This window comes from Lampris incognitus, chromosome 15 (genome assembly GCF_029633865.1).
Source record: "Lampris incognitus isolate fLamInc1 chromosome 15, fLamInc1.hap2, whole genome shotgun sequence".
Classification (NCBI taxonomy): Eukaryota; Metazoa; Chordata; class Actinopteri; order Lampriformes; family Lampridae; genus Lampris; species Lampris incognitus.
In genome coordinates, this window is record NC_079225.1 from 2855001 (window position 1) to 2882077 (window position 27077).

The window sequence follows — 27077 nt, forward strand, 5'->3', positions numbered from 1 at the left end:
AGCTGTTTTTGAGCCTGGTAGTGCGGGTTCTGAGGCTCCTGTAGCACCTCCCGGAGCGCAGGGGGGAGAACAGTCCATGGTTGGGGTGGGTGGGATCTCTGCTGATGCTCAGACCCCTTCGAAGGCAGCGTTTGTGATAAATGTCTTTTCTGGCTGGGAGCTGGGTACCGGTGATATGCTGGGCCTGTCACAGTCCGGCCGAACTAGCCTGCTACATGGCGTGCTCCGTGCACGCCAGGCCAGGTTTTCCCTTCTGCCCTGCCTCCTGGTTGATGGACAGATAAGACAGCCCACAAACAGCTCTGCCACCTCTGCTGCCACTCTCCTCGTCAGCCATGGCTTTTTAAGCCATGCCAGGAGCTACACTCCTTGCTAGATTGTGGCGTCGCTCGGAGAGAGATCTTGCTCATGCCTGCTACTTTTGGACTCCTGATTTTTGATCCACGCCTGTTTCTGGGTTGTGTTTTCGCCTATTGTCTTGGACACTTTGCCCTGCCTTGTCTCTTGTCGCCAGTCTCTGCCTGTTTTGCCACGTGAGTCTGCCTGATCCCTGCCGGTACCTTTGCTGTGCTTCCATGCTCAACTGTGTACCGAACTCTACCAGTTTTTGACCTTTGGAAATTTGCCTGATCCCTGCCGGTACCTGTGCTGTGTTCCCTTGCTCACCCATGTACCGAACTCTGCCTGTTTTGACCTTTTGGATATCTGCCTGATCCCTGCCTGTACCATTGCTAAGGATTTTTGACATTTTGAGTTTGTCTGTTACTACCTCATCAGTGCCTTGATTCCATGTTTTGCTCTCCTGATTTTGAAGACACCGAAACCTATTTTGTGTCTCTGAGTCTGCTTTTCGGTCCGCAGTCTTTACCCGGCCCTGATAGGGCCGCCTTGACGGCCCGCTGCAGAGCTTTCTGGTCTACTGAGGTGCAGTTGCCGTACCACACTGAGATGCAGATGGTCAGGATGCTCTCTATGGTGCAGTGGTAGAAATTGGTGAGAATTTTGGGGGGTAGACGGGCGCTCCTCAGCCTCCTCAGGAAATGCAGGCATTGTTGGGCCTTTTTCACAAGGGCCTGGGTGTTTAATGTCCAGGAAAGGTCCTCGCTGATGTGGACTCCAAGGAATTTAAAGCTGGAAACACGCTCCACTTCCACCCCATTGATGTGTATGGGGGAGTGGCTGCAGCTTCTAGACCTCCTGAAGTCCACTATCAGCTCCTTTGTCTTCTGCACATTAAGGACAAGATTGTTGGTAGTACACCATGATGTGAGGTGCTCAGTCTCGTCTCTGTAGGCCATCTCGTCATTGTTGGTGATACGGCCAGTGACTGTGGTGTCATCTGCAAACTTAACTATAACATTTGAAGGGTGAGTTGGCAGGCAGCCGTGGGTAAAGAGGGAGAAAAGGAGGGGGCTCAGAACACAGCCTTGAGGGGCACCTGTGCTGAGGGTCAGGGTAGAGGAGGAGTGGTCACCTAACCTCACAGACTGAGGTCTGTTGGTCAGGAAGTCCAGGGTCCAGTTACAGAGGGAGGGGTTGAGGCCAAGGGAGAGGAGTTTGGTGGTTAGTTTGGCGGGGATGATAGTGTTGAAGGCAGAGCTGTAATCTATAAACAGCATCCGGATGTATGTGTTGTTAAGTTCAAGGTGGGTCAGAGCAATGTGTAGGGCAGTGGCAATGGCATCCTCAGTAGACCTTTTGGAACGGTAGGCGAACTGATGTGGGTCGAAAGTGGGGGGGATAATGTTTTTGATGTGAGCCAGAACCAGTCTCTCAAAGCACTTCATGGCAATGGGGGTGAGTGCTATGGGTCGGTAGTCATTCAGACATGTGGATGTTGGTTTCTGGGAGACAGGAATGATAGAGGTGGTCTTAAAGCATGCCTGGACTTTAGATTTGGACAGTGAGAGGTTAAATACAGGTGTGAAGACCTCAGCCAGCTGGTCGGCACATTCCCGGTAGACCCAACCCGGTATGCCGTCTGGTCCGGCAGCCTTCCGTGTGTTCACTCTGCACAGTGATTCCCTGACCTCTGTGATTGATAGAGTGAGCACCTGGTTTTCTGGGTGGCTGGGGATTTTTGTGGCTGGGTCAGTATTGTCCTTGTTGAAGCGGGCATAGAAATGATTTAGCTTGTCTGGCAGGGAGGTATCATGGACAGTGGGACCACTATTGGAGCTTTTGTAGTCTGTGATAGACTGAATGCCTTGCCACATTCGCCGGGGATCAGAGTTATTGTGAAAGTGGTCCTCTATTCGTAGGGAATATTCATGTTTGGCTGTTCTGATGCCCTTTTTGAGGTTGGATCTGGCTGCGCTGTAGGCCTCACAGTTGCCTGACTTGAAGGCTGCATCCTGGGCTTTCAGCAGCTGCCAGACCTCAATGGTCATCCAGGGTTTCTGGTTTGGAAAGGTGCGGACTAATTTTTTTGTTGTGACTACTATTAATGTTGACGACATGACTACTATTAATGGTAGGTCCAGGTCCAGGAGTATCAGGACAGAGGAGAGAGAGTTTGCTCTTGCAGATCGCAGTGATTCTGTCACTGCAAAGAGGGCCGTCTCTGTCAAGTGACCCACCTTGAACCCAGACTGGTTGGGGTCCAGGAGGTTGTTCTGATGGAGGTACAAAGAAAGTTGGTTAAAGACAGCACGTTCGAGAGTTTTGGATAGAAAGAGTAGAAGGGAAACTGGTCTAGTTTTCGACGTCAGAGGGGTTAAGTGGTGTTTTTTTTTAGAAGGGGGGTGGCTCTAGCAGTCTTGAAGGCAGATGGAAAGCATCCTGCCTGGAGGGAGGTGTTGATGAGGTTGGTTAGAAAGGGAAGGGTGTTCAGGTAGTATAGACTGAAGAAGAGGGGAGGGGACAGGGTCAAGGGAGCATGTGGTGGGGCGACTGGGTGAGATGAGGTTGAGGAGGTGGGATAGGGTGGAACTTGGAGAGGTGAGGGAGGGTGTAGCAGGTGGGCTAATGCAAGGAGCGCTACCCGGGTGGTGAGGAAAGAATGCTCTGATGTCATTTAACTTGTCAAAGAAGTTAGTGAAGTCATCCGGGAGAAGGGAGGAGGAGGTGGGGGTTGAAGAAGTGTAGAGAAGATTTCAGAGTTTCTTAGGATTAGAGGTAGATGATAGAATGTTAGCGTGATAGAAGGAAGCTTTAGCAGCAGAAAGGGAGGAGGAGAAAGTGGAAAGAAGAGATTGGAAGTGAAGAGAGGGAGAGAGAGTAGGGCATGAAATAGTGATCAAAGAGCTGGAGGGGGGTAACAGAGAGATTGGAAATAGGACAGTGTCTAGTAAAGATAAGGTCCAGCTGGTTGCCGGCCTTGTGGGTAGAAGGAGAGGGTGAGAGGTGAAGGTCAAAGGAGGAGAGGAAAGAGAGAAGATCTAGCTTGTCAGTGTAGATGTTGAAGTCACCGAGAAGGATAAGTGCAGAGTCATCAACAGGGAAGTGCGAGACAAGTGTGTCAAGCTGCCCCAGAAACTCACAATGGGGGTCTGGTGGGCGGTACACAACCACGATGGTGAGTTTGACTGGATAGAGACAGTAACAGCATTAAATTCAAAAGAGGGCGGAGAAAATTGTGGAATGGAAACAAGAGAGTATTTCCATTTTGGGGAGATTAGCAGGCCAGTACCACCACCTCACCTCTCAGCTCTGGGAGTATAAGAAAAAGAGTACAAATCTGACAGAGATGCGGGTGTTGTAGTGTTTTCTGGCATGATCCAGGTCTCAGAGCAAGAAAGTTGAGGAAGAGCAAGGATACGTAGCCTGAGATAAACTCAGCTTTCAGCACCGCAGACTGGCCATTCCAGAGCCTCCCATCACCACTTGCTCAACGTGAGTGGAGAGAGTGGGATAGATGAGATTGGTAGGGTCACGGCGCCTAGGAGTGACCCAATGTCTATGCCAGCCCCGGGAAGAGGAAAGGACAGGAATGCGACTATACTAGGTACACACAATACAGATGACTGACCGGATCTAAAAAGAGCAGTCCTTGCTTGACAAAGTCTTGGCTTGAAAAAGTCGCGCTTGCCTTTGTTCACTCTAGCCTTCCTTCAACCTAGACCTGTTTGCCCTCAGCTTGTTTGCCTGACACTTCCAAGTAGCAGCAGTGATTTAAAGAACACTGATTGCTAATTGTCTGCCAGGACTGCAGGCCACACCCTGGCCACTTAACACCCAATTGGCCAAAGGGGTAAACTGAAACTAGGCCTATTGCCCAGAAACTGGTCACTTGTGTAAAACTCTATCAAGCCTCACACAAAACTATTAAAACTGCAAACAGCAAGTTACCAAGGAATATATTTATAAGCTAAAGGGGTAACTAAGTCAAAACAGCTAGGTATCAAGAAATATTTAAGGGCACAGTAGGTGAAAAACAGCTACAGCTAGAATAAGATCCCACTAGGAACCCGCAGCAGATGTATAGAGAAAAGGACTAATTCTCAAGCAGCTGTAATAAGACTAATAGTAACTTGTTAAGCAAGAAAGATGATACTTACTCTGTTCTAGATGAATCAGCAATTCAGAATCACTCCAGAAGTTAAAATGCACACACACTGACTAATACTATTAATGACTACTATTCATGACTATTATTAACGACTACTATTAATGACTATTATTAATGACTATTAATGACTACTATCAACGGATGATCCGCTGTGGTGACCCCTAATGGGAGCAGCCGAACGTAGTATTAGTAGTAGTAGTAATGACTACTATCAACGACTACTAGTCAGGACTATTAGTGACTACTATTTATGACTACTATTCATGACTACTTTTAAACAGTGTTCGGGTGGCACTTTGGGCCCTGGAAACTCAAGACAGGAAAGCAGCAGTACTTTTACAAAATAACAGACTAAACGATTAATCAATTAATCGATCAAACAAACGATTAATCGATTCTGAAAATAATCGTCAGCTGTAGCCAGGTGAGCCCATCAGTACCAAAAGACGACATGAAGGCGGTGGTGCGTGGTGGGGCAGGGTCTCTGGTTTCTTTGGACTTTTTCCATGTTAGCCCCCCCCCCCCACACACACACACACACACACACACATTTCCTCCCCTGCAGCCTGGCATTTGTTTTTGGGGTCCTGTTGGAAAGTGGTCCTGCTGGTATTGTTCGAGGTAGAAGGGCCTCTTCCACCGTGTTGTGTTTAAAGGTGGGGGTAGAGGAGGAGGAGGGGAGGGACTGAGATAAAGGTGATGGGGGAGGAGGCGATCTGAAATACTGCTCTGGAAGCGCTTATTATTCTGTTCTGCCTCCTGGAGACAAACGTGTTCACTCTCTTTACCACAAACCAACTCAAACGAACACTGACACTCAGAAGGAAGGGCACTGCTTCGTTTTCTTATCCGCCATTCTCGGATAAGAGGAAGGGGGAGAAAGAAAGAGAGCACAGCCATGTGGGAGATTTACAGGCAGAGGGGGGTGAGGGAGGAAAGTAAAGGACTGAAAGACAGAGAGTTGTGTGTGCGTGTGTGTGTGTGTGTGTGCATGTGTGTTTCCATGGTGACCAGTCTCTGCTCTGCTTGAGAATGGGAGTCCTTTATTGGTTACCATGCCAACCCTGTCGGCTGTTGATTTGCTGAGAGGGAGCCAGGTCATAGGTCAGTGAGGTGTCTCTGGGCTCCCCTTTTCCAAAAGGACCCAAACACTGTCAGCGTATATGGTTATGTAGTGTGTGTGTGTGTGTCTGTGTGTGTGTGTGTGTGTGGTTGCATTTGAAAGACCATTCAGAAAGAAAGAAAGAAGGGAAACAGTTTTCGGCCTCTCTTTTCTCTATGCCTTCACGCCCCTCCCCCCTAGGAAAGTTCAAGCTGTTGGATGAGGACCGAGATATCAGGGATCCGGTCCAGTACTTCTCCAGCGTGGAGGAGGTGGCTGCAGTCTTCCCTGACCGAGTCTTCGTCATGGAAACCATCACTTTCACTGTCAAGGTCGGAGCTCCGTCAGTGTACTGCAGACAGTTTCAATCTCCGCCTCCACCACCTTTTTGTCTTTAACTTCACCCAACATCGTCCTTTTATTTGTGCAGAGAACTAATGACGTCATCATCCTGTGACCAGGTCATGTGTTTGGTTAACATCGTACAGTGTCCAGAAATACATGAATACAAATAAGAAACACTGCAATTTTGGACTTCTGTAAGACACTGACACCAAGGATTCTTGCAGATGCTAAGAGACACAACTTCCAGAGTAACACAAGCAGTATACACACAGCACACTTGCTGTAACAAAGTATCACATCATGTGTGTTTGGTTGTGTGCGTTTATGCGTGCGTCTGTTACAGGTTGTATCCGGAGAATTCAGCGAGGACAGCGAGGCCTACAGCTTCACTCTGCAGGCAGGGGATGAGCTGTCACTCATGGGCAAGGCGGAGCTTCTCTGTGCCACACCCTCACGAGAGAAGACGGGGCTGAGTGCTCTGCTGAGACGCCTTGGAAAGACACCCAAAAGTAACGGCAGACCTGCTGAACACATCTTTTCCACAAACATGGCCTATGTACGTCCACCGGCAATGTTAGCTAGTTAGCTAGCAACGTTAAAAGCCAACATGTGGTCCCCTTCGATTCTGTGTGGTCCCTTGTTTTGTGTTTCCACACAGCGTACAACACTATGTAGGTGTTGTCATCGACTTGTCTTGATGTTTCTGTTGTCAGACGACTGCATGACTAGAAAAAAAGGGATTTGGTTGAGAGTTACAAAATGCTAACAGCCCTGAAATTACCGTTCAGGAAACTGGCAGACGAGAACCCAAATGCACGAGTCACAAACAGGGACGCTACAATAACACTCAGCCGGTAGGGGTCAGTATACAGCAGGGATAGGCAACATGGTCCAGAAAGGTCCGGTGTGGGTGCAGGTCTTTGCGCCAACCAAGCAGTTACACACCTGAGTCTATTAGTCAACCAATAGTCTTTGCTAAGGACCTTGATTTGTAGACTCAGGTGTGTAACTCCTTGGTTGGAGCAAAGACCTGCACCCACACCAGACCTTTCTGGACCATGTTGTCTATCCCTGGTATACAGGAAATCAGTCCGACAGGTGACCAAATAGACAAGGAGCGGGCACACATGCAAAACGGGTTCAAAAAAGTTCTAGTTAGCGGGGTTTACAGTCCAAACCGGCGAACAGAAGCGATGAGGGGCAGGCAAAAGAAGCAAGGTCCAGGATCAGGCAGAAGACTTCAAACCTGGGTAGACCAGTAGAACAAGAGTCAGGAACAGGGAAACCAGGGGACGGTATGTGCTGGAGCGACACAGGGAATGGGGAACACGCGTGGGATACACGGGGTTGACCGATGACAAAACCAGGGGCAGGAACTGACATGACAAGACAAGTGAAGACTTCAAAATAAAACAGAAAGACACAACAGAGTGACAGAGGTTCTGATTAGCTGACTGACCTGGTGGGACAGCAGAAGGTACGGGAGACAATGACTGAAGTTACGAGCTGAGGCGGTGGGAGACAATGACTGAAGTTACGAGCTGAGGCGGTGGGAGACAATGACTGCCGAAAATACCTCACTGAACTAATGTGGGAGACACTAAATGACTGACCGGACTAAACTGGGGGACACTGTAACAGGGGAAATGACTGACTGGACTAAACTGGGAGACACTGTAAAAGGGGAAATGACTGACCGGACTAAACTGGGAGACACTGTAACAGGGGAAATGACTGACCGGACTAAACTGGGAGACACTGTAACAGGGGAAATGACTGACCGGACTAAACTGGGAGACACTGTAACAGGGGAAATGACTCACCGGACTAAACTGGGAGACACTGTAACAGGGGAAATGACTGACCGGACTAAACTGGGAGACACTGTAACAGGGGAAATGACTGACCGGACTAAACTGGGAGACACTGTAACAGGGGAAATGACTGACTGGACTAAACTGGGAGACACTGTAACAGGGGAAATGACTGACCGGACTAAACTGGGAGACACTGTAACAGGGGAAATGACTGACTGAGCTGAACTGGGAGACACTGTAACAGGGGAAATAACTGACTAGACTAAACTGGGAGACACTGTAAAAGGGGAAATGACTGACTGGACTAAACTGGGAGACACTGTAACAGGGCAAATGACTGACTGGACTAAACTGGGAGAAACTGTAACAGGGGAAATGACGGAAAGCTGAACTGAGAGACACTGTAACAGGGGAAATGACTGACTGGACTAAACTGGGAGACACTGTAACGGGAAATGACTGACTGGACTAAACTGGGAGACACTGTAACAGGGGAAATGACTGACTGGACAAAACTTTGAGACACTGTAACAGGGGAAATGACTGACTGGACTAAACTGGGAGAAACTGTAACAGGAGAAATGACTGACTGGACTAAACTGGGAGACACTGTAACAGGGGAAATGACTGACTGGACTAAACTGGGAGACACTGTAACAGGGGAAATGACTGACCGGACTAAACTGGGAGACACTGCAACAGGGGAAATGACTGACTGGACTAAACTGGGAGAAACTGTAACAGGGGAAATGACTGACTGGACTAAACCGGGAGACACTGTAACAGGGGAAATGACTGACTGGACTAAACCGGGAGACACTGTAACAGGGCAAATGACTGACTGGACTAAACTGGGAGAAACTGTAACAGGGGAAATGACTGACTGGACTAAACCGGGAGACACTGTAACAGGGGAAATGACTGACTGGACTAAACCAGGAGACACTGTAACAGGGGAAATGACTGACTGGACTAAACTGGGAGACACTGTAACAGGGGAAATGACTGACTGGACTAAACTGGGAGACACTGTAACAGGGGAAATGACTGACTGGACTAAACTGGGAGACACTGTAACAGGGGAAATGACTGACTTGGACTAAACTGGGAGACACTGTAACAGGGGAAATGACTGACCGGACTAAACTGGGAGACACTGTAACAGGGGAAATAACTGACTAGACTAAACTGGGAGACAGTGTAACAGGGGAAATGACTGACTGGACTAAACTGGGAGACACTAACAGGGGAAATGACTGACTGGACTAAACTGGGAGACACTGTAACAGGGGAAATGAATGACCGGACTAAACTGGGAGACACTGTAACAGGGGAAATGACTGACTAGACTAAACTGGGAGACACTGTAACAGGGGAAATGACTGACTGGACTAAACTGGGAGACACTGTAACAAGGGAAATGACTGACTAGACTAAACTGGGAGACACTGTAACAGGGGAAATGACTGACTGAGCTGAACTGGGAGACACTGTAACAGGGGAAATGACTGACTGGACTAAACTGGGAGACACTGTAACAGGGGAAATGACTGACTGAGCTGAACTGGGAGACACTGTAACAGGGGAAATGACTGACTGAGCTGAACTGGGAGACACTGTAACAGGAGAAACTGTAACAGGGGAAATGACTGACCGGACTAAACTGGGAGACAGTGTAACAGGGGAAATGACTGACTGGACTAAACTGGGAGACACTGTAACAGGGGAAATGACTGACTGAGCTGAACTGGGCGACACTGTAACAGGAGACACTGTCACAGGGGAAATGACTGACTGGACTAAACTGGGAGACACTGTAACAGGGGAAATGACTGACTGAGCTGAACTGGGAGACACTGTAACAGGGGAAATAACTGACTAGACTAAACTGGGAGACACTGTAACAGGGGAAATGACTGACTGGACTAAACTGGGAGACACTGTAACAGGGGAAATGACTGACTGGACTAAACTGGGAGACACTGTAACAGGGGAAATGACGGACTGAGCTGAACTGAGAGACACTGTAACAGGGGAAATGACTGACTGGACTAAACCGGGAGACACTGTAACGGGAAATGGCTGACTGGACTAAACTGGGAGACACTGTAACAGGGGAAATGACTGACTGGACTAAACTTTGAGACACTGTAACAGGGGAAATGACTGACTGGACTAAACTGGGAGACACTGTAACAGGAGAAATGACTGACTGGACTAAACTGGGAGACACTGTAACGGGAAATGACTGACTGGACTAAACTGGGAGACACTGTAACATGGGAAATGACTGACTGAACTGAACTGGGAGACACTGTAACAGGGGAAATGACTGACTGGACTAAACTGGGAGACACTGTAACAGGGGAAATGACTGACTGGACTAAACCGGGAGACACTGTAACAGGGCAAATGACTGACTGGACTAAACTGGGAGACACTGTAACAGGGGAAATGACTGACTGGACTAAACTGGGAGACACTGTAACAGGGGAAATGACTGACTGGACTAAACTGGGAGACACTGTAACAGGCGAAATGACTGACTGGACTAAACTGGGAGACACTGTAACAGGGGAAATGACTGACTGGACTAAACTGGGAGACACTGTAACAGGGGAAATGACTGACTGAGCTGAACTGGGAGACACTGTAACAGGGGAAATGACTGACTTGGACTAAACTGGGAGACACTGTAACAGGGGAAATGACTGACTGAGCTGAACTGGGAGACACTGTAAGAGGGGAAATAACTGACTAGACTAAACTGGGAGACAGTGTAACAGGGGAAATGACTGACTGGACTAAACTGGGAGACACTGTAACAGGGGAAATGACTGACTGGACTAAACTGGGAGACACTGTAACAGGGGAAATGACTGACTGAGCTGAACTGGGAGACACTGTAACAGGGGAAATGACTGACTGAGCTGAACTGGGAGACACTGTAACAGGGGAAATAACTGACTGGACTAAACTGGGAGACACTGTAAAAGGGGAAATGACTGACTGGACTAAACTGGGAGACACTGTAACAGGGGAAATGACTGACTAGACTAAACTGAGAGACACTGTAACAGGGGAAATGACTGACTGGACTAAACTGGGAGACACTGTAACAGGGGAAATGACTGACTGAGCTGAACTGGGAGACACTGTAACAGGAGACACTGTAAAAGGGGAAATGACTGACTGGACTAAACTGGGAGACACTGTAACAGGGGAAATGACTGACTGGACTAAACTGGGAGACACTGTAACAGGGGAAATCACTGACTAGACTAAACTGGGAGACAGTGTAACAGGGGAAATGACTGACTGGACTAAACTGGGAGACACTAACAGGGGAAATGACTGACCGGACTAAACTGGGAGACACTGTAACAGGGGAAATGACTGACTGGACTAAACTGGGAGACACTGTAACAGGGGAAATGACTGGCTGGACTAAACTGGGAGACACTGTAACAGGGGAAATGACTGACTGGACTAAACTGGGAGACACTGTAACAGGGGAAATGACTGACTGGACTAAACTGGGAGACACTGTAACAGGGGAAATGACTGACTGAGCTGAACTGGGAGACACTGTAACAGGGGAAATGACTGACTGGACTAAACTGGGAGACACTGTAACAGGGGAAATGACTGACTGGACTAAACTGGGAGACACTGTAACAGGGGAAATGACTGACTGGACTAAACTGGGAGACACTGTAACAGGGGAAATGACTGACTGGACTAAACCGGGAGACACTGTAACAGGGGAAATGAGTGACTGGACTAAACTGGGAGACACTGTAACAGGGGAAATGACTGACTGGACTAAACTGGGAGACACTGTAACAGGGGAAATGACTGACTGGACTAAACTGGGAGACACTGTAACAGGGGAAATGACTCACCGGACTAAACTGGGAGACACTGTAACAGGGGAAATGACTGACCGGACTAAACTGGGAGACACTGTAACAGGGGAAATGACTGACCGGACTAAACTGGGAGACACTGTAACAGGGGAAATGACTGACTGGACTAAACTGGGAGACACTGTAACAGGGGAAATGACTGACCGGACTAAACTGGGAGACACTGTAACAGGGGAAATGACTGACTGAGCTGAACTGGGAGACACTGTAACAGGGGAAATAACTGACTAGACTAAACTGGGAGACACTGTAAAAGGGGAAATGACTGACTGGACTAAACTGGGAGACACTGTAACAGGGGAAATGACTGACTGGACTAAACTGGGAGAAACTGTAACAGGGGAAATGACGGAAAGCTGAACTGAGAGACACTGTAACAGGGGAAATGACTGACTGGACTAAACTGGGAGACACTGTAACGGGAAATGACTGACTGGACTAAACTGGGAGACACTGTAACAGGGGAAATGACTGACTGAGCTGAACTGGGCGACACTGTAACAGGAGACACTGTCACAGGGGAAATGACTGACTGGACTAAACTGGGAGACACTGTAACAGGGGAAATGACTGACTGAGCTGAACTGGGAGACACTGTAACAGGGGAAATAACTGACTAGACTAAACTGGGAGACACTGTAACAGGGGAAATGACTGACTGGACTAAACTGGGAGACACTGTAACAGGGGAAATGACTGACTGGACTAAACTGGGAGACACTGTAACAGGGGAAATGACGGACTGAGCTGAACTGAGAGACACTGTAACAGGGGAAATGACTGACTGGACTAAACCGGGAGACACTGTAACGGGAAATGGCTGACTGGACTAAACTGGGAGACACTGTAACAGGGGAAATGACTGACTGGACTAAACTTTGAGACACTGTAACAGGGGAAATGACTGACTGGACTAAACTGGGAGACACTGTAACAGGAGAAATGACTGACTGGACTAAACTGGGAGACACTGTAACGGGAAATGACTGACTGGACTAAACTGGGAGACACTGTAACATGGGAAATGACTGACTGAACTGAACTGGGAGACACTGTAACAGGGGAAATGACTGACTGGACTAAACTGGGAGACACTGTAACAGGGGAAATGACTGACTGGACTAAACCGGGAGACACTGTAACAGGGCAAATGACTGACTGGACTAAACTGGGAGACACTGTAACAGGGGAAATGACTGACTGGACTAAACTGGGAGACACTGTAACAGGGGAAATGACTGACTGGACTAAACTGGGAGACACTGTAACAGGCGAAATGACTGACTGGACTAAACTGGGAGACACTGTAACAGGGGAAATGACTGACTGGACTAAACTGGGAGACACTGTAACAGGGGAAATGACTGACTGAGCTGAACTGGGAGACACTGTAACAGGGGAAATGACTGACTTGGACTAAACTGGGAGACACTGTAACAGGGGAAATGACTGACTGAGCTGAACTGGGAGACACTGTAAGAGGGGAAATAACTGACTAGACTAAACTGGGAGACAGTGTAACAGGGGAAATGACTGACTGGACTAAACTGGGAGACACTGTAACAGGGGAAATGACTGACTGGACTAAACTGGGAGACACTGTAACAGGGGAAATGACTGACTGAGCTGAACTGGGAGACACTGTAACAGGGGAAATGACTGACTGAGCTGAACTGGGAGACACTGTAACAGGGGAAATAACTGACTGGACTAAACTGGGAGACACTGTAAAAGGGGAAATGACTGACTGGACTAAACTGGGAGACACTGTAACAGGGGAAATGACTGACTAGACTAAACTGAGAGACACTGTAACAGGGGAAATGACTGACTGGACTAAACTGGGAGACACTGTAACAGGGGAAATGACTGACTGAGCTGAACTGGGAGACACTGTAACAGGAGACACTGTAAAAGGGGAAATGACTGACTGGACTAAACTGGGAGACACTGTAACAGGGGAAATGACTGACTGGACTAAACTGGGAGACACTGTAACAGGGGAAATCACTGACTAGACTAAACTGGGAGACAGTGTAACAGGGGAAATGACTGACTGGACTAAACTGGGAGACACTAACAGGGGAAATGACTGACCGGACTAAACTGGGAGACACTGTAACAGGGGAAATGACTGACTGGACTAAACTGGGAGACACTGTAACAGGGGAAATGACTGGCTGGACTAAACTGGGAGACACTGTAACAGGGGAAATGACTGACTGGACTAAACTGGGAGACACTGTAACAGGGGAAATGACTGACTGGACTAAACTGGGAGACACTGTAACAGGGGAAATGACTGACTGAGCTGAACTGGGAGACACTGTAACAGGGGAAATGACTGACTGGACTAAACTGGGAGACACTGTAACAGGGGAAATGACTGACTGGACTAAACTGGGAGACACTGTAACAGGGGAAATGACTGACTGGACTAAACTGGGAGACACTGTAACAGGGGAAATGACTGACTGGACTAAACCGGGAGACACTGTAACAGGGGAAATGAGTGACTGGACTAAACTGGGAGACACTGTAACAGGGGAAATGACTGACTGGACTAAACTGGGAGACACTGTAACAGGGGAAATGACTGACTGGACTAAACTGGGAGACACTGTAACAGGGGAAATGACTCACCGGACTAAACTGGGAGACACTGTAACAGGGGAAATGACTGACCGGACTAAACTGGGAGACACTGTAACAGGGGAAATGACTGACCGGACTAAACTGGGAGACACTGTAACAGGGGAAATGACTGACTGGACTAAACTGGGAGACACTGTAACAGGGGAAATGACTGACCGGACTAAACTGGGAGACACTGTAACAGGGGAAATGACTGACTGAGCTGAACTGGGAGACACTGTAACAGGGGAAATAACTGACTAGACTAAACTGGGAGACACTGTAAAAGGGGAAATGACTGACTGGACTAAACTGGGAGACACTGTAACAGGGGAAATGACTGACTGGACTAAACTGGGAGAAACTGTAATAGGGGAAATGACGGAAAGCTGAACTGAGAGACACTGTAACAGGGGAAATGACTGACTGGACTAAACTGGGAGACACTGTAACGGGAAATGACTGACTGGACTAAACTGGGAGACACTGTAACAGGGGAAATGACTGACTGGACAAAACTTTGAGACACTGTAACAGGGGAAATGACTGACTGGACTAAACTGGGAGAAACTGTAACAGGAGAAATGACTGACTGGACTAAACTGGGAGACACTGTAACAGGGGAAATGACTGACTGGACTAAACTGGGAGACACTGTAACAGGGGAAATGACTGACCGGACTAAACTGGGAGACACTGCAACAGGGGAAATGACTGACTGGACTAAACTGGGAGAAACTGTAACAGGGGAAATGACTGACTGGACTAAACCGGGAGACACTGTAACAGGGGAAATGACTGACTGGACTAAACCGGGAGACACTGTAACAGGGCAAATGACTGACTGGACTAAACCGGGAGACACTGTAACAGGGGAAATGACTGACTGGACTAAACCGGGAGACACTGTAACAGGGGAAATGACTGACTGGACTAAACCAGGAGACACTGTAACAGGGGAAATGACTGACTGGACTAAACTGGGAGACACTGTAACAGGGGAAATGACTGACTGGACTAAACTGGGAGACACTGTAACAGGGGAAATGACTGACTGGACTAAACTGGGAGACACTGTAACAGGGGAAATGACTGACTTGGACTAAACTGGGAGACACTGTAACAGGGGAAATGACTGACCGGACTAAACTGGGAGACACTGTAACAGGGGAAATAACTGACTAGACTAAACTGGGAGACAGTGTAACAGGGGAAATGACTGACTGGACTAAACTGGGAGACACTAACAGGGGAAATGACTGACTGGACTAAACTGGGAGACACTGTAACAGGGGAAATGACTGACCGGACTAAACTGGGAGACACTGTAACAGGGGAAATGACTGACTAGACTAAACTGGGAGACACTGTAACAGGGGAAATGACTGACTGGACTAAACTGGGAGACACTGTAACAGGGGAAATGACTGACTAGACTAAACTGGGAGACACTGTAACAGGGGAAATGACTGACTGAGCTGAACTGGGAGACACTGTAACAGGGGAAATGACTGACTGGACTAAACTGGGAGACACTGTAACAGGGGAAATGACTGACCGAGCTGAACTGGGAGACACTGTAACAGGGGAAATGACTGACTGAGCTGAACTGGGAGACACTGTAACAGGAGACACTGTAACAGGGGAAATGACTGACCGGACTAAACTGGGAGACACTGTAACAGGGGAAATGACTGACTGGACTAAACTGGGAGACACTGTAACAGGGGAAATGACTGACTGAGCTGAACTGGGCGACACTGTAACAGGAAACACTGTCACAGGGGAAATGACTGACTGGACTAAACTGGGAGACACTGTAACAGGGGAAATGACTGACTGAGCTGAACTGGGAGACACTGTAACAGGGGAAATAACTGACTAGACTAAACTGGGAGACACTGTAACAGGGGAAATGACTGACTGGACTAAACTGGGAGACACTGTAACAGGGGAAATGAGTGACTGGACTAAACTGGGAGACACTGTAACAGGGGAAATGACGGACTGAGCTGAACTGAGAGACACTGTAACAGGGGAAATGACTGACTGGACTAAACCGGGAGACACTGTAACGGGAAATGACTGACTGGACTAAACTGGGAGACACTGTAACAGGGGAAATGACTGACTGGACTAAACTTTGAGACACTGTAACAGGGGAAATGACTGACTGGACTAAACTGGGAGACACTGTAACAGGAGAAATGACTGACTGGACTAAACTGGGAGACACTGTAACAGGGGAAATGACTGACTGGACTAAACTGGGAGACACTGTAACAGGGGAAATGACTGACTGAACTGAACTGGGAGACACTGTAACAGGGGAAATGACTGACTGGACTAAACTGGGAGACACTGTAACAGGGGAAATGACTGACTGGACTAAACTGGGAGACACTTTAACAGGGCAAATGACTGACTGGACTAAACTGGGAGACACTGTAACAGGGGAAATGACTGACTGGACTAAACTGGGAGACACTGTAACAGGGGAAATGACTGACTGGACTAAACTGGGAGACACTGTAACAGGCGAAATGACTGACTGGACTAAACTGGGAGACACTGTAACAGGGGAAATGACTGACTGGACTAAACTGGGAGACACTGTAACAGGGGAAATGACTGACTGAGCTGAACTGGGAGACACTGTAACAGGGGAAATGACTGACTTGGACTAAACTGGGAGACACTGTAACAGGGGAAATGACTGACTGAGCTGAACTGGGAGACACTGTAAGAGGGGAAATAACTGACTTGACTAAACTGGGAGACAGTGTAACAGGGGAAATGACTGACTGGACTAAACTGGGAGACACTGTAACAGGGGAAATGACTGACTGGACTAAACTGGGAGACACTGTAACAGGGGAAATGACTGACTGAGCTGAACTGGGAGACACTGTAACAGGGGAAATGACTGACTGAGCTGAACTGGGAGACACTGTAACAGGGGAAATAACTGACTGGACTAAACTGGGAGACACTGTAAAAGGGGAAATGACTGACTGGACTAAACTGGGAGACACTGTAACAGGGGAAATGACTGACTAGACTAAACTGAGAGACACTGTAACAGGGGAAATGACTGACTGGACTAAACTGGGAGACACTGTAACAGGGGAAATGACTGACTGAGCTGAACTGGGAGACACTGTAACAGGAGACACTGTAAAAGGGGAAATGACTGACTGGACTAAACTGGGAGACACTGTAACAGGGGAAATGACTGACTGGACTAAACTGGGAGACACTAAAACAGGAGAAATCACTGACTAGACTAAACTGGGAGACAGTGTAACAGGGGAAATGACTGACTGGACTAAACTGGGAGACACTAACAGGGGAAATGACTGACCGGACTAAACTGGGAGACACTGTAACAGGGGAAATGACTGACTGGACTAAACTGGGAGACACTGTAACAGGGGAAATGACTGGCTGGACTAAACTGGGAGACACTGTAACAGGGGAAATGACTGACTGGACTAAACTGGGAGACACTGTAACAGGGGAAATGACTGACTGGACTAAACTGGGAGACACTGTAACAGGGGAAATGACTGACTGAGCTGAACTGGGAGACACTGTAACAGGGGAAATAACTGACTAGACTAAACTGGGAGACACTGTAAAAGGGGAAATGACTGACTGGACTAAACTGGGAGACACTGTAACAGGGGAAATGACTGACTGGACTAAACTGGGAGACACTGTAACAGGGGAAATGACGGACTGAGCTGAACTGAGAGACACTGTAACAGGGGAAATGACTGACTGGACTAAACTGGGAGACACTGTAACGGGAAATGACTGACTGGACTAAACTGGGAGACACTGTAACAGGGGAAATGACTGACTGGACTAAACTGGGAGACACTGTAACAGGGGAAATGACTGACTGGACTAAACTGGGAGACACTGTAACAGGGGAAATGACTGACTGGACTAAACTGGGAGACACTGTAACAGGGGAAATGACTGACTGGACTAAACCGGGAGATACTGTAACAGGGGAAATGAGTGACTGGACTAAACTGGGAGACACTGTAACAGGGGAAATGACTGACTGGACTAAACTGGGAGACACTGTAACAGGGGAAATGACTGACTGGACTAAACTGGGAGACACTGTAACAGGGGAAATAACTGACTAGACTAAACTGGGAGACAGTGTAACAGGGGAAATGACTGACTGGACTAAACTGGGAGACACTAACAGGGGAAATGACTGACTGGTCTAACTGGGAGACACTGTAACAGGGGAAATGACTGACTGGACTAAACTGGGAGACACTGTAACAGGGGAAATGACTGACTGGACTAAACCGGGAGACACTGTAACAGGGGAAATGAGTGACTGGACTAAACTGGGAGACACTGTAACAGGGGAAATGACTGACTGGACTAAACTGGGAGACACTGTAACAGGGGAAATGACTGACTGGACTAAACTGGGAGACACTGTAACAGGGGAAATAACTGACTAGACTAAACTGGGAGACAGTGTAACAGGGGAAATGACTGACTGGACTAAACTGGGAGACACTAACAGGGGAAATGACTGACTGGACTAAACTGGGAGACACTGTAACAGGGGAAATGACTGACTGGACTAAACTGGGAGACACTGTAACAGGGGAAATGACTGACTGAGCTGAACTGGGAGACACTGTAACAGGGGAAATGACTGACTGAGCTGAACTGGGAGACACTGTAACAGGGGAAATGACTGACTGAGCTGAACTGGGAGACACTGTAACAGGAGACACTGTAACAGGGGAAATGACTGACTGGACTAAACTGGGAGACACTGTAACAGGGGAAATGACTGACTGAGCTGAACTGAGAGACATATGACACATGCAGTCAGTCGTCTGACAGCAGAAACATCAAGCTAGAGGTTATGTCAGTGACAACTGCATTGTGTTGTTGTGTTGTGGTTTGTGAAACAGTGTTGAAACACAACATATTGTAAGAATTGAAGGCGACAGGAAGCTGTCTCTTTAACATTAATGGGGAGAATCAATTGTTTCCCTTCTATGACGAAATGAAAGTACGTCGGCCATGTTCTTGAAAAAGGTCTACTGGGTTGTGTTTTACATGAGTGGTCTTCCCCTGGTGGAAATGGACCTATGGACAAAGGGATATTGCTTGCCAGGGTGTTAGTAGCACTGTGCCAGCTGTACCGAGGGAATACGACACGGAGGTTTTCTGTCTGTCCGTGGTAAATGTTGTGGGGACTGAGTTGACGACTGTCCGGTCAAGGCTTGTGGGTTTTAATGTTAACAATGTTCTGCAGAAACGTCTTCCAGCAAGTCTGCCAACTCTCGCACACAACAACATAATCAAACTGTCCATCCATCCACATGCTGTCGAAACCCGCTTAACGGGAGCCTGTCCCATTCGGCAGAAGTCCACTGCAGGACACACACACACACACACACAACAGTCACTCAACATGACTATTCTTGCTAAAAGGATGCATTGCTGAACCCTTCCTTCTCTCTCTGCCCCCCCCCCCCAAGGTAAAACCCCCTGCCTGGTGTGCATGAACCATCGCACCAACCAGAGTGTCAGCCTGCCTTTCGCCTGCCGTGGGCGCTTTTGCACACGCTCTCCTCTGGAACAGGGCATGCTGGGAGCAGAGCACACGGTGCGCAGTGTCATAGAGAGGGTGCGCCTCCCGGTGAACGTGTCCGTGCCCTCGATGCCCCCCAGGAACCCCTATGACCGGCACGCGGTGCGGGAAGGCCACCGCTACAAGTTGCTCAACATCGTCAGCAAGACGGTAGTGCTTTGCTTGGTGCTTCGCAGACAGGAAGTGTCCCCTTCCCACTTCCTGCTCCTACGCTGCATGCCTCGTTTCAATGTGGCCGAGGCCTCTGTCCACACCGTGGCGGTGGAGAGCCTTCTTCTCCGACACGCGTTCGATCCCGACGCCTACTCCCGCGCCGTGAGGGAGACGCTCCCCGAGCTGGAGTGCATGACGGAAGAGTGCGTGAGCCCGCGGCGGTCTCGCGTGTGCGTGTCCGGCCAGGACTCGCTGGTGCCGGCGCTGCAGCGCCTCTCCCTGTGTGGCTACAGAAGCGGGGTCTCGGACAGCCTATCGCAGCACTGCAGGGACTCGCTAGGGGAGGGGCCGGGGGAGGAGCGAGAGTACGTGACTCCCGAGTGGCCGGAAGCTGAGATAAGGACCAGCGAGGAAATCCCCTACGAAGAACTCTGGACCAATCAGAGTGCAGAGAGCTTGGGCAAGGAGCCAAACCTCATCTCCTTCCACTCCTCTTCCTCATTGGATGGTTCTGTGGGCACCGTGGTGACGAGAGTGTCCACCCCACCCCCCGTACCCCCAAAGTCAGATGCTGTAAGTGTCCCTCGTCTCTCTCGACTTCCGTTTGTGTTCATCCCTCATCTGTGCTTGAGAGTTTAGATTATAGTCTGGACTGATCCGCCTCATCCGGCCCCCTCTGACAAGGCCACGTCTGGTGTTAAAAGTAAGGCTGCCTGTTATGAGTTATTTATACATTACTGCCCCCCCACACACACACACACTTCCAGGAAGTGCGGCACACAGACCTGCGTCATGTCATCATCAGTGATGCAGGTTTTGTTGCACGGCTGCTGGACCGCTTCAGCACGTGACGTCAGACAGAGCTCCCGCCCAATGCTGACAACACGGCAGAAGACCAGGTTTTTATCGAGATTTGGATTTTTATCTTATTGAAAGCCATTATTAGTGCTGCTATGACGTAGGCTAGAGTGTGGTTTTATTACCAAAGCTATCTGACGTCATTTTAAACATTTTATTCACACAACTTCCAGCTTCCAAGCTTGACGTAACTGCACCGTGCAATGGTAAATGATGTACACTCCTAAAATATCTAAATACATTATAAATATTAGGAGTATTACAATTCACTAATTGATAACAAGTATAATTATATTATATAATCAGGGGTGTCCTGACGGACGACCTAGGTGAGGAGGTGAGGTATATTATATATATTATATATAGTTTAACATTATATATATATATAAATGTTATGACATACACATGAACAACATACACATGAACAACGCTCAACATGTGCTTGTATTAGTGTGTCATTTGAAGGCGGACCGGGGGGGGGGGGGTCGTTAGTGTGTAGTGCTGCTGTTGTGTGTGTGAGTGTTCTCATTCATCCAGGTCGTCATGGTTCTCCAGAGGAGTTGAATCAAGTGCAAGTGGACTTGGTATATATCCGGGAAGACGTTTGGCCTCTCATCCAAGAGGCTTCCTCCGGTCCTGCCTTCCTGACTAGACCAAGCTAGTCTGACTAGACCAAGCTAGTCTGACTGGCTGCTGATGAGACTCGGGATTTAGCCTCTAGGAGGCGCTGTCAGAGCTATTGATATGCGTGGCTCTTTGTGTGCCGATGTTAAGCAGCGGTGGGCTTTGTGAAAACTGCAACAGGTTCCAGAAAGACCAACCAGAGGAGCGACGAGGAGAAGAGGAACAGAAGGAATAGCACAGTCGTCCCGTATGTTTCTGGGGTCTCCGAGAAACTCAGGAGAATTTTCAACAAACACCGCATCCCGGTTTACTTCAAACCCAGCAACACACTCCGACAAAGACTGGTTCATCCCAAAGACCGTGTACCACACACCCGGAAAAGCAACCTGGTGTATGCTGTACAATGCAATGAGGACTGCACTGACCACTGACCTATACATAGGAGAAACCAAACAACCACTACACAAACGGATGGCCCAACACAGAAGGCCAAACTCCTCAGGACAAGCCTCAGCAGTCTATCTACACCTAAAGGAGAAGACACACTCCTTCCAGGACAGCAACGTACACATTTTGGACAGAGAAGATCGATGGTTTGAAAGAGGGGTGAAGGAAGCCATCTATGCCAAACTGGAAAAACCATCCCTCAACAGAGGAGGAGGTCTGCGACACCACCTATCTCCCACTTACAATGCCGTCCTTTCATCTCTACCCAGGAGACTCAAGAAGCCTAGCCTCCAAGAACAACAGTCGCTCACTAACGGCTCCAACCACTCTCATGACCACTGAACAGTGAAGTCGAAACTAACACCCCCAACCACCGTCGCTGCTAAACACATGCAACACAAAGAGCCACGCATATCAATAGCTCTGACAACGACCCCAAAGAGGATAAATATCTGAGTCTCATCACCAGCCAGTCAGACTAGCCTGGTCTAGTCAGGAAGGCAGGAACTGAGGAAGCCTCTTGGATGAGAGGCGACATGCCTTCACGGATAGATGCTGTTGTTGTGTTTGTGTCAGTGGTTACACTCCCGGTGGTTGCCAGGGCTGCAGAGAGAGGTGGTGTGGGAGTGACAGGATTCAGCAGCCAGGCTCAACTACATGTTATATGCTCTCACGTACTGCATCCTTCCCTCATCCTTAACCTGCCATCGTGTGTGTGTGTGTGTGTGTGTGTGTGTGTGTGTGTGTTGTTGTTGTTGCACATGGGCATGGCGTAAACATGATATGCAGGTGAGAGAGGAGTGTCGGTTCTTGATCGCCCCTCCCGTCCCCCCTCGCTGCTCTAAAGGGGGCGTGGTCACCAGCCCCGCCCCCAGCCCCCCTGTCCCTCCTCGCTTCTGCAAGGCCTCCAGTGCGCCCAGGCCCAGCGTCTCCTTCTACTCCTCTGGGCTGCAGGAGAGGTGAGTGATGAAGCTGAAGACTTCAGCCAGTCTAGTTTGAGTAAAACCACCCAAAACCTCATTTGAGGGGAATCAGGTGGGCAGGAGAGCGGGGGTCCAGAGCGTGACTCAAGCAAGGACACAGTTATTCGGAATTACTCAGAAACGGTCATTTATACCATTTTTGGACAAACTTGATGTGTTCCTATCAGCCACAGGTTTGGACAGAGTTGCTGATACAACAACATTACAATACCCAGAATCATTATGGGACTTTATGGGGCACTGCTGCACTACCCTTGTGCCCACCCACACATAAATGCCTGCAAGAATAATGCGGTATAAGTAAATAGTCAGACCGGAAACAAATGTACTCATGAGTGGACTAGTTGCAATACCTTACCTTCTTCCTGTATGTCTGCAGCAGGTACAGAGCTGAGGTGTTCAAACTTGAAGGGACCTAAGTCTTGTTTTCCTTTTGTTAAGAGTCAAACTGCTGCGCACCAAACTGCTCCGCAACAAACTGCTGCGCACCAAACTGCAGTGTCATGGGGGCAGTAGAATAGCGTCTTTAGCAGGCTCATCCTCATCATCGTGGACATAACTTGATAGGTACAACTTGAAACTTTCCACCCGTTTGCTGGTAGGTGCAGGTGAAAGTTTGTCGACAGTTGTGTGCATGTGGTTGACATGTATCCATGGTAACTCTTGCAGGCATTGCCAAATATATGCCCTTCTCAATAGCACGTGCCAACAAACAGGAAGCTGGTATGACCGCTGCAGTAGAAACCGGAAGTCAGTGGACTACAATTATGCACAGATCCGATTGGCCGTGTCTGCGGGTGGGAAGCCGGAAGTTGGTATGTGTCCTGGTCGCTGCACTAGTGCCTCCTCTGGTCAGTCGAGGCGCCTGTTCGGGGGGGGATAGCGTGATCCTCCCACGCGCTACGTCCCCCTGGCGAAACTCCTCACTGTCAGGTGAAAAGAAGCAGCTGGAGACTCCACATGTATGGGAGGAGGCACGTGGTAGTCTGCAGCCCTCCCCGGATCAGCAGAGGGGGTGGAGCAGAGACCGGGATGGCTCGGAAGAGTGGGTAGTTGGACGGGTACAACTGGGGAGAAAAAGGGGAACATTTTTATAAAAAGTAAAAAGTAAAAAATGAAGAGCTGTCTTTGTTTGACCAGGATATTGGCAAAATGACAGGTGATGTCACCAAAAGACCCACACTTCAGGACTGAGCAGGCCTGCCTGCAGCATGAAGGCAGCGCGGTGATGAGATGAAACACCATGGTGACTGTGAGTCTGCAGCCTGGCTGGCCATATTCTGCAGATGGACACCGAGTCCACGGCCAGCTGCTCCGTTTAGGTGGACGCTACGTCCCCGAAGGATCACATTGCAGCTTGGTGCGCAGCAGCCGGGTGACACTAGCTGGACCAGTTTAGACTCTGGTCCCCATCGCTCAGTTTGACTGCTGATTATAGGCAAACGGGGCTTCAGGTAACAAATACTGGAGTTAGTCTTTTAACAACTGGGACGCTGAGAAGATCTAGAGTGTTGCTGAATAGCGTTGAGGTGTACTTGGAAGAGAATGTACCTTTCCCTTACCAACCTATTGTTGACTTTCTCTGTCCTAGCTGTTCCCCCTCTCCAGACACCTCTTTGTACTGTTACCCTTGCTCCTGGGCCGACTCTCCCGCCCCAACGCCTGCCCATTCCAGTCCGGAGCAGATTCCCTCCTTCCCTGCAGACAGCACAGCCAATCCTCAGCCAGCGCAGGCCACCTGGGCGGAGCCATGGTTAGACACCTATCAGTCCAATCCTCGACTAAGGCCGACCCCCCAGAGCCGATTCGCTCCCTTCGGAGCGCTGAACCCCTTCATCCGCCAATCCTCTTGCCCATCTCCTGAGCCCTCAGCCAATCCTACGTTAGATTCTTCCCGAGGTGCAGAAGGGGGTGGGACTTCAACTGGGGTCATTGAGGGGTTGACCCCACCGAGTGACCCCACCTGGCGCCCGCCTTCCGATCTGTCTGCTCTCTCATTGGAGGAGGTGTCTGCCTGCCTAAGATTCATTGGCCTGTCTGAGGCGGCGGTAGCGGTGTTCCAGAGGGAGCGAATAGATGGCAGCCTCCTGGTGCAGTTAAATGAGGACATCCTGTCACATGACTTCCACCTGAGCCGACTGCATGTAACCAAGATCACACAATTCATTCAGGGCTGGAGGCCCAAGATCTAACCCGCACACACACACACACAGACACACACACACACAGACACACACACACACACACACACTATGCTGTCTGCCCTGATAATGTGCCTGTTGGCTAATGAGCCATCCTGAATGTGCCTTTTACTAAGACAACTGGCCATTGAGCCTTAGAATTTTAGTGGAGACTTTAATGGGTAAACCACGACACCATGTGGTCTAACTGTGGAACTACAGGGCAACTCTCTCAGGAGACTGCCCGTCTCCTGTCCGAATCTGGGAAGACTTGGACTAGTTTACTAACAAAAGACTACCACAGACAGCCATGCTCCTACCAATGCTCCCTTTTGAAACACATTTTTGGGACAGTTGGTGTGGACCTCATGTCTTTTGCTACAAGACACAAAAAGAGTGACCAGCACTGCCTGCAGTTGTATTTTCATGTTAAACAAATTGGTATCTTTGGTACGGGTTCAAACACTAAAAAAAAAAAAAAGAAAAAAGTTCCACGTTTGGTTGTGCACCTGTACCATAGGTGGCGCTACTAAGAGGCTAGGGGAACTTTCGCGTCCCCAAAATTGTCACGGAAAATCTTAACGTAAATCCTGAAAATCCCATCCATCTATCTATCTATCTATCTATCTATCTATCTATCTATCTATCTATCTATCTATCTATCTATCTATCCTTCTTTCTTTCTTTCTGTGATTAAAAGAATCGCCCAGCACGTGAATGGACCACTGACGTGCACATGCGGCCAGTTATTTATCTTTTTGTCTCTACTTTGACTTCTTTCTCAGCGATCACTGCAGTGATTTAACGTCCCTGACATTCCAGTTCAGTTTAGCGACATGAAGGAATGTAGCGTGTGTATGTGCACGAAGGAGTGATGCCATGAGTACAAATCACACGACTTAGACCCTCACATCGGATAAGGAACAACTCCCTAAAATAATTATATTTCAGTGTTGTGTTATTTTCTGCAAAAGGAGTAGAAGATGTACTGTCCTTAACTGGACACCCGCAATATCTTGGTAATGAAAGCGCGCCTCTTCAGCCTTGTGATCTGTAACATCACACTATGGTGGAACTTTTTTACTGCCACAGAAATAATCCGTTAAAATATAAAAACATGCAACATACCATGGACACCCAAAAACACCAGACCTGTAAATATATAACGGAATTAGTTAAGTAAGAAGTTATAAACACCGACCTTTACCCCAATAAGAAAGCCAAGGGCGCCGCCCTGGTGGCCGAGCGGAATAACCCGCCGTTCTTGCAGTCCGCTTGTCATGTGGCTGGGAGGTTCCGATCCCAGACTCGCCGTAACCGGTCACGGCCAGAGCGTCCACGGGGTAAGGCATTCATTAGGCCACCCCTACCCGAGGGATAGTGGGTGTAGATCGGTGTAGTGTTCGGGGACTCGTCGTTCTCCAGCGACCCCTCTGGCCCACCCGGGCGCCTGCAGCCAAGCAACTGAAGGCGTTCTCCCTACGCCTCCTTCGCGGCCTGAAGGTGATGCAATCCATGCGAGGAGGCTTCAGCGTGTAAAAGAGCGAGAGCAGCCGACACGAGTTTGAAGGAAGCTGGTGTAACGACTATCTCCTTGCTGTGGAAACGTGAGCCAGGGGAGTTATTCGACAAGAGTTCCGGCCATATGCCATTGGGTTAATATGGTGGGATAAGGGGAAAAACTAGAAAGAAAAAGAAAGCCAAGGTCCAGTCTTCACATAGCCAATGAGATGTATCAGTTGATTGGAAATTTGCCTTAATGTCAATTTCTCATTAATTGTGAACTAGTTGATCGATCCATATTAAACTGACAACATCCATGTGGTATAACCGTCTGCTTTTGCTACC

The 27077-nt window shown here is 48.8% G+C and overlaps 1 protein-coding gene across 1 annotated transcript in view; it reads left to right on the forward strand.

Moving 5' to 3' along the window:
* gareml (GRB2 associated, regulator of MAPK1-like) overlaps nt 1-25241 on the forward strand; it is a 52046-nt gene extending 26805 nt beyond the window's left edge. The window contains exons 3-7 of the mRNA XM_056295036.1: nt 5814-5944; nt 6301-6466; nt 19872-20710; nt 22856-23025; nt 24641-25241. Coding sequence (XP_056151011.1) covers nt 5814-5944; nt 6301-6466; nt 19872-20710; nt 22856-23025; nt 24641-25241 — 1907 coding nt within the window. The remainder of the gene's footprint in view (nt 1-5813; nt 5945-6300; nt 6467-19871; nt 20711-22855; nt 23026-24640) is intronic.
* Nucleotides 25242-27077: the final 1836 nt, after the last annotated feature.